This window comes from Hyperolius riggenbachi, chromosome 7 (assembly GCF_040937935.1).
Source record: "Hyperolius riggenbachi isolate aHypRig1 chromosome 7, aHypRig1.pri, whole genome shotgun sequence".
NCBI classification, from domain to species: Eukaryota; Metazoa; Chordata; class Amphibia; order Anura; family Hyperoliidae; genus Hyperolius; species Hyperolius riggenbachi.
The window spans coordinates 4,313,583-4,323,004 of record NC_090652.1 but is presented as its reverse complement, the minus strand read 5'-3'; the positions used below and the strand labels follow the sequence as shown (position 1 = coordinate 4,323,004).

The following is a 9,422-nucleotide window of genomic DNA, read 5'->3' as shown; positions in this document are numbered from 1 at the left end:
GTACATTACAGAGTACATAGTCATGTCACTGACTGTCCTCAGAGGAGCTCACACTCTAATCCTACCATAGTCAGAGTCTAATGTTCTACCATATTATTATTATGTATTTATATAGCACTGACATCTTCTGCAGCACATTACAGAGTACATAGTCATGTCACTGACTGTCCTCAGAGGGGCTCACAATCTAATCCTACCATAGTCATAGTCTAATGCCCTACCATATTATTATTATGTATTTATATAGCACTGACATCTCCTGCAGCACATTACAGAGTACATAGTCATGTCACTGACTGTCCTCAGAGGGGCTCACACTCTAATCCTACCATAGTCATAGTCTAATGTCCTACCATATTATTATGTATTTATATAGCACTGACATCTCCTGCAGCACATTACAGAGTACATAGTCATGTCACTGACTGTCCCCAGAGGAGCTCACAATCTAATCCTACCATAGTCATAGTGTAATGTCCTACCATATTATTATGTATTTATATAGCACTGACATCTCCTGCAGCACATTACAGAGTACATAGTCATGTCACTGACTGTCCTCAGAGGAGCTCACAGTCTAATCAATGTCATATGTATGGTAACTAGGACATTACTTTATATTGAAGGAGGGGACTCTATGCAAAGTTTTGCTGGGCTGCAGTGTCTCTGAATTACAATGCTGCTAAGATCATGTACATTTGGCCCTGTCCATAATACATCATGACCACGCCCACCTTCTGGTGCATGGTCACGCCCTTTTTTCACCTCAATCATGGGATGTGTGGGCCCCAGGTTGAAATTTCTTAGGTGGGCCCCCAGTGTCCCAGTCCGACCCTGGATAAACGGACATATGGACAGATCCTATGTTATCTATAGGATGTGTTTATACATAAAAAGGGCAAAAGAGAGCGCACCTAGAGAGCTATAACTTTTATTAAAACAGCAAATGGTGGAAGAAATGCACGTACAGGATTGTAGTAAATTGCAAGCATATCTCACATGCCCGCATTCAGGAGCATAACTACAAATCTACCAACCCTCACAGCCTGGGGCCTACCTCATGGGGGTTATAAGACAAGTGTGGCCATCATGGTCTTCACACCCATAACAAGTGCAGTCACAAAACACCTGATCTGAAGGATGGATCCCTGTATCAGAGGAAGTAAAATAGAACTTGGGGCCCCCCATAGCTCTGGCCCCCTGCAGTCACAGGGTTTGCTAGGACAGGGACATTAGCCGTGGCCAGCAGAGGACATCCAACGTGGCTCAGTGGGTGGTCAGGAGTACAAGCAGGCTCTGTGTGCCCGGTTAGCTCGACAACACATTTCGACACTGCTCATTGTGTCAGCTGACCTGACAAAGACACGACTAGAAGTGTCAAAACGTGTTGTCAAGCTAACCAGGCAGGAGGAGTGGAACATGGGCATGTGAAATATGCTTGCCATTTACTACAACCGAGTACGTGCAAGGCTTCCACTATTTTAATAAAAAGTATCCTATACAATAACACCTAACTGTCCCTGCGTCATCCTGTCCCTTTGTCCGTGTGGAAAAGAGCTGCGCATGTGTGCGCAGTTCAGCCGGCTAACAGCTTTGCGCTGTCCCTGTGGTTGCTAGGGCAACAGGGATGCACAGCGGAGAGCTAGGAGGATGACACGGTGGAAGGAGCAAGAGGACGACAGGGCGGGAGTGTGCGCTTTTTATAAGAATGCCAGTGCGGGGGTCGCGGCCAGAGCCTAGCACCCATTTTTAAATGTGCCTTAGGCCTGGACCCTAGCTGAGGATCGAGGTGGTCCAGGAGGACTGCGGGATAAACCCAAGGTCGGAAGAGAGCTGGACCCTAGCTGAGGATCGAGGTGGTCCAGGAGGACTGCGGGATAAACCCAAGGTCGGAAGGGGGCTGGACCCTAGCTGAGGATCGAGGTGGTCCAGGAGGACTGCGGGATAAACCCAAGGTCGGAAGGGGGCTGGACCCTAGCTGAGGATCGAGGTGGCCCAGGAGGACAGAGTGATGAACCGAGGTTGGAAGGGGGCTAGACTCTAGCTGAGGATCGAGGTGGTCCAGGAGGACGGCGGGATGAACCAAGGTCGGAAGGGGGCTGGACTCTAGCTGAGAATTGAGGTGGCCCAGGAGGACAGAGGGATGAACGGAGGTCAGAAAGGGGCTGGTCCCTAGCTGAGAATTGAGGTGGCCCAGGAGGACAGAGGGAGGAACGGAGGTTTAAAGGGGGCTTGACCCTAGCTGAGGATCGAGGTGGCCCAGGAGGACAGGGGGATGAATTAAGGTCGGAAAGGGGGCTGGACCCTAGCTGAGGATCGAGGTGGCCCAGGAGGACAGGGGGTGAACCGAGGTCGGAAGGGGGCTGGAGGAAGCCCCAGGTAAGTATGAATTTTCTCCCTTCCAGCGTCTCAGGTTTCCTTTAATGATTACTACTATTAAAAGCATCTATAGAAGTGATTCTTACCAGTACAGGGCCAATAAAGAGCTAATACTGTGGTTGAGGAAGGGCTCTACGGGCCCCTCTGGCCCAAGGACCCTAGTGTGATTGTAACCTCTGCATCCCCTATTGCTATGCCACTGCTAACAATTGGTGTATGTTTTTACTGGATTTAGCCATTTGGTTGGAGCTGCCCTTTTGCAACATATTAAAAAAAAAACAAAAAAAAAACAAAAACATTAACAGTAGTATACAACATAACAGAAAGCACAGGAAATAAGCGTGCGAGTCACATTATAATGGACACCCCCAACTGATATTTGGGGCACACAGCTGAGGAACGACTGCACACCTCACTTTGTGAATATGGAAGGTGGGGCTTCAGTAAGTTGCCCAAATCACAACCAAAGCAGGGGGGAAAAGAACTATTCATCGGACATTGAAAAAGGCGCGACCATTGGCTACCGGCCCAAGGTTGATGCCATGGAATCTATGAGTCGATAAAAGGTAGCGGTGGTTACATTCTACTGTGAGTGGAACCTTTCTGCCGACCTGACGTGGTAACTGCGGCCTGTGGGGGGCAGAATTAACCATCGGTGTGCTAGTTGAATGTCTGGTATGCAAGCTGCCTGGTGCAACTGGAATTCTGCCATGGCGGAACTCACTCTCTAAATGAACCAATGGGCTTCCAGATGTGTGTAAAAAATGACTGTGCGTCCAACCCGGTTGTGAATGGAACTCTGAAGCGGATGGCCGGTGCACTTCACGCCTTCTCAGTTGCAGTTTGCACAGGGATACCAACAGTGGACTTTCACCGGGTGTCAGATGGTTGCCTTCCCTGGGGAGTCGTGGTTTGAGCCCAGTTACTCGATTCTCAAATACCCCACCCAATTCAGCACATTTGGGACCACCTCAGTCGATAAGGTTTATGACTGCATCCACCACTACACACCCATCAGCAACTAGTATTGACGCATTGTAGCCTCGGGGCCCTCAGATACCTCACTCATCAGTGACTGGCTGCTGCCTTTTAGCAGGTGGTCAAAATAATATGACTCAACTGCTAGTAAATATATATGGCTCAATTCAAACTCAAGACCAGTAGCCAATACACAGGGAATGTGGTGAATGACATCACCGGTCTCCTCCCCTTCCAAGCTGTCTGCAGGGTAACGTTCCAAAATGACCTGACACCACACAGCTCCTCCTTTTCTTTGTCTTCAGATTCCACTACGTCGAATATATGGCCAGACAGCTCAAAAGTTTGACTTTTTAATTTTGGATGTCCCACTTTAGGTTCGCGGTGGAAGAAGCCAACTCTCTGTTGCCCAAGTCCAGGTAGATCATCCTGCCGACATCCAATTAATGGCAGTGTTGATCTCTTCTTTAGAATCATATATTGGGGCTCCCTGTGAGTTGGGTAAGAGCGTTCCATAGTTTTGGGGAGAAGCAGGAGACTGCTGGTCATGTTTCAGCTGTCGGCGTTGGACGATAAATTATTGGATGGTCCGTTGGTCCACTCTCTGAGCTCCGGTAGAGTGAGGGTGTCTGGGGCGGAGGTCTTGCGGGGCCTATCTTTGGGAATGGTGAGGAATTCTGGGGGTTCTCCGGTAATGGGAGTGGCGGGGGCGCTACGAGTGGTGGGACAATGACTTTCACCGGTGATGGTAATGGTGGGGGTGACAGGCCCTATTTTTTCGTTGGTGGCAGCCTGAGTCTCCTTCTCATACTCTCGTACCTCCTCCATGTTCATTCCTGCCAATAGAAAACAGAAAAAAAGGTTTATCCTTATACCTGCGTACAAAGCCACGGATCAGCATGGCTATGCCAACAACTTGTATATCAATGCTTTTTCCTCTGAAGCTCGGACTGAACTACACTCTTGTGGGAAGGAGACTTCATCCACTTTATGTCTGTGGAAGTTCTCACCAATCACTGAAACTCTCTGTCACACTAATCCTCTGTTTAGGGTTTCCTTAAAGGGAACCCGAGGTGAGAGAGATATGGAGGCTGACATGTTTACTGCATTTTAAATAATGCACATTGCCTGGCTGTCCTGCTGAACCTCTGCCTCTTATACTTTTCGCAATAGCCCCTGAACAAGCATATGCAGATTAGATGTCTATGACAAATCTGACAAGATTAGCTGCATGCTGGTTTCAGGTGTGTGATTTAGACCCTAGTGACCGGAAAGATCAGCAGGGCTGCCAGGCAACTGGTATTGTATAAAAATAAATAAATATGGCAGCTTCCATAGGTCTCACACCTCAGATTCCTTTTAATGACCAACCCAGAATAGAGAGTCAGGTCTGAAGAGGACAAAGATGACAGCCTAAATACCCCCCTCACTCTTTAAAGGACAACTGAAGTGAGAAGAATATGGAAACTTCAATATGTTTTTTTGCTTTTAAAACAATACCAGTTGCCTGGCAGCCATAATGATCTATTTGGCTGCAGTAGTGTCTGAATCACACCAGAAACAAGCATGCAGCAAATCGTGTCAGATCTGACAATGTCAGAAACGCCTGATTTACTGCATGCTTGTTCAGGGGCTATGGCTAAAGGTATTAAAGGCAGAGGATCAGCATGACAGCTAACCAATTGGTATTGCTTAAAAGGAAATAAATATGGCACCTCCGTATACCACATTCAACCCCCACCCCCTTCAAAAACAAAACAAACAAAAAACACCCAAAAAAAAAAACAAGAAAAACCCAAGACCCAAAGATCCTATCATCTAGAATCCTTGTTTCTAGTCAGTGTTGTGTAACGATCGGTTTCAGCACGCAGAGAGAATCTGATTATTGGTGATCTGCAGTATCACCAAGAATGCAGATATATACCTGATTATTGATGATCTGCAGAATCACCGATAATACAGATATATTGCTAACCTCAGGACACCCATAGGTATGTGAGTGTTTGGTGTAACAGTAGTACTTTGAGTAATGCACCTGCTGAGCAGGTGATCATAGGCAGTAAAGGAACACTGCTCTGAAAGCACAGGAACCTTCCAGCAGCCTGAGACTCTTCAAGGGGTGGAGTCAGGCTGGAGATAGGAAGGACCAGAAGGTGAGTGACACCTAAAGGTGGATGTCACTGACTGATCTGGAGACTATCTCTTAATATGAGAGATAGCTCTCGAGGTCGGGCAGGCCAGGTCGGCAACACACGGTCAGATAAGGTACATAGACAGAAGGCTGATTCGGTATCCAAGGCACGCAGGGTTTGGCAACAGAGTATCAGATATGCGAGGTACCGAATCAGAGGACAGAGGAGTAGTCAGGAAAGCAATAAGTCATAACAGATATCAAACAATGCCTAGTCTTGGGTGTGAGGTCCGTGGTCTCTCCACCCTGGAACTAGTCTGATGTATAACACAAATGATAATACAGTTCCCTAGTCTGGGTGCGAGGTCCGTGGTCTCAGCACCCTGGAACTAGTCTGGAGTATAACACAAATGATAATACAGTTCCCTAGTCTTGGGTGCGAGGTCCGTGGTCTCAGCACCCTGGAACTAGTCTGATGTATAACACAAATGATAATACAGTTCCCTAGTCTTGGGTGCGAGGTCCGTGGTCTCAGCACCCTGGAACTAGTCTGGAGTATAACACAAATGATAATACAGTTCCCTAATCTGGGTGTGAGGTCCGTGGTCTCTACACCCTGGAACTAGCTTAAGCATAAACAGAATAACAGTTCAAGTAATCTGGCTCAGTGTGAATTCCCAGGTCCACCTGGTTCAAACACACTGTGGGATCTGACTAAGGTCTGAGTGCTTCCACGTAGTGTTCGCAACGGCAGACAACTTGATACTGGCTAGCAGTAACTATATATGGAGTAGTGCTCTCCAGCACCACCCCTAATTGATCAATCAATAAACTACTACTCTGGAGTCAGCTGATCGGCGTGGTCAGCTGACTCTCTCTGCCCAGTATAAGAATTCTGCCTCTCAGCGCGCCTTACTGTTGTTACATGCGGCGGCTTTTCCGCGTTCTGCCCTGTTACCAGCCGCACGTGTCCGCGTGCAAACAGCCGCATTGGACGCGGAAACAGCCGCCTCCTCAGCAGCACATGCGGCGGCTTTTCCGCGATCTCTCACATGTTGCTTGCGGATTTTCGCCAAAAGTTATTTTCGCATCGAAAGTGCTATTTTTGATTTTGAGAAAATATTTCTCGAAAATACATCATATTTTCACAATATGGTCAAAGGAAACACTTTTTTTTTCTGATGCGGAAATTCTCTAAAGACATAAAAAATTGTCAATATTACAGGGAAAATTCGTGAAAAGTGCAAAAATGTTTTATTTTAGAAAAGGCACAAAACAAATGCACAATTAAAAAAAAAAAAAAAACAATGTTATTACAAGTTGATTTTCGATGGCATTTTTGCTTGAAAGTTGAATTTTACATTATTTTCACTAAAATGTATGCGAAAAGAATATTGTCACTTTGCTCGTCATGGTCACTCCGCTGGGAAAGGTAAACAAGGTGCAGCAAAGAGAGAATAAAGGTGGTGACATGTGATATAAAACTAACATAGGGAATTCAATCACATTTTTGATTATTTTATTGGAAGATGTGAGGATCAAATCTTCACGATAGAACCATCTGATCTCCCCATTTCTCAATAAAATTATTTGAAAATGTGATAAACTAAGGACTTATATTGAGAAACAGAAATTTAATATGTCCTTTCTATTTTTTTTTCCTGGAATATGTAAGAAATCGAGAAATGTATTAATCAAAATATCTCAGAATATCTCCAGGCAGGGCGGGATTTGTACTTTTTACCGTCCAAGGCCAACGATACCGTCTGTATGGATGTTATCTCTGCGTGTCCTAATGAGAATTCGCCTTACTTTCCATCATTACATGTCACAGATATAACTATTTCAGTAATACGTGTATAGATTATAAATTATGTTTTCCTTAAAGAGAATCTGTATTGTTAAAATCGCACAAAAGTAAACATACCAGTGCGTTAGGGGACATCTCCTATTACCCTCTGTCACAATTTCGCCGCTCCTCGCCGCATTAAAAGTAGTCAAAAACAGTTTTAAAATGTTTGTTTATAAACAAACAAAATGGCCACCAAAACAGGAAGTAGGTTGATGTACAGCATGTCCACACATAGAAAATACATCCATACACAAGCAGGCTGTATAGAGCCTTCCTTTTGAATTTCAAGAGATCATTTGTGTGTTTCTTTCCCCCTGCATCTCTCACCCACTGAAGAGTTACAGGCTGATTGTTTCTTCCTGCAGACAGCTCTGCCGGGTGTCTAATTCCTCAGCATGTGACTCCTTTCACAACAGAGGATTTATCCAGCTTGCAAAAGATAAGAGAGCAGAGAAAAGCTGGCTAATGTAAATAACACACACACGGGAGTGTGCATAGAGGGGCCTGGTGCGGGGCGTGCACAGCAGATCAACACTGAAGAGTTGGCAGCCTTCCAGACACAGGGCGACAAGTCCGACAGGGGAAAGATACATTGATTTATTACAGAGACGGTGATAGTAGAAAGTGCTGTAGTAAGCCAGAGCACATTAGAATAGGTTTAGGAACTTGTAGGATGGTAGAAAACAGGATGAAATTTTTGTCTTTTTAAGAATTTGCCATCTCGTTAATGATGGACCGATTGTGTCATCATGAGAGTTAGGCTGATATGTACCTGCAGAACAGAGCTTACAGGTCTTGCAAGGACGACAAAAACAGGACAAAGAGTTTAAAGGTTAAAGCTGTCCTTGTAGATAGGGATGGCTGCATAGAACAGCTTTACTGCCCCTCACTGAGCCGCCCCTAAATTTCTGGTGCCCTAGGTCATGGCCTATGCGGCCTTGCCAGAAATCCGGCCCTGTCTCTAGCTCTGAATGTTTCATTGAGTACGTTTTTAATTTACTCTCAACCATGTGTACACATACCCAGCATCCCTGCGTATGTGTCAGACCCCGCCTCCTTTCTTATATAAATCAATGAGAGAAGCAGAGACAGATTTGTAGGTTTTTTTTTGTTTTTTTTTTACAATAAGCTGTATACTGTTGCCATGGTTCCCAGCACTTTACTTGGAGTGACCCTTTAAGTTAAATCGCTATCAGCATGGCATGGACGGCGTCCTGAAACATCGCTCTCGTTTCCCCCGTGTCCTCTGGTTTACGATTCCTGATTTTTTCTTCCCGTGGATTAAGTTATTGTACGCTATTGTGTGTTCTTGTTCTGCCTCTGAGGTATGATGCGAGTATTGATTCGCCGTCCGAGCGCTCTCTCTGCGCCCTCAGGAAGCCAGGCTGATGCTAAATATAACACGGCTTACGTAAGGAGCGGGAGAGATCGGTCTCAGGAGCTTATAGCCCGTTTCCTTTCCTCTTAGTATCGTGATTCAGCCGCACATGCTAATCGCAAAGACGGGTGTGTGGACATCTGAGACGCCGGGTACATCACATCCTTAAAGGACCTCTGTCGCGAAAATCTTAACATTTAAAATACATGCAAACACATACAAATAAGAAGTACGTTTCTTCCAGAGTAAAATGAGCCATAAATTACTTTTCTCCTATGTTGCTGTCACTTACAGTAAGTAGTAGAAATCTGACATTACCGATAGATTTTGGACTAACCCATCTTCTCATGGGGGGGGGGGGGGGGTTTCTTTATTTTTAAAAGCACTTAGTGAATGGCAGTTGCTCCGTCCAAAAAGTGTGCAGCGAGCAGGGAGGCTGTCCAGCATCATTGTATAAATCTTTTTCAGGGAGTGTCCTTATAAAGAATAAAGGCCATGATGAGAATCCCCCATGAAGAGATGGACTAACCTAAAACCTCGGTAATGTCAGATTTCTACTACTTACTGTAAGTGACAGCAACATAGGAGAAAAGTAATTTATGGCTCATTTTACTCTGGAAGAAGTATACTTCTTATTTGTATGTGTTTTAAATTTTTATATTTTCACGACATTTCCTCTTTAAAGTAAAACTGCAATTTAAAAA

General features: G+C 45.3%; 1 protein-coding gene across 1 annotated transcript in view; it reads right to left on the bottom strand.

Moving 5' to 3' along the window:
- Window positions 1-2,841: 2,841 nt before the first annotated feature.
- The window catches only part of LOC137524058 (cytoplasmic phosphatidylinositol transfer protein 1-like), a 166,491-nt gene continuing 159,910 nt past the window's right edge, over window positions 2,842-9,422 (bottom strand). The window contains exon 10 of the mRNA XM_068243497.1: window positions 2,842-4,193. Coding sequence (XP_068099598.1) covers window positions 3,910-4,193 — 284 coding nt within the window. The 3' untranslated portion in view covers window positions 2,842-3,909. The remainder of the gene's footprint in view (window positions 4,194-9,422) is intronic.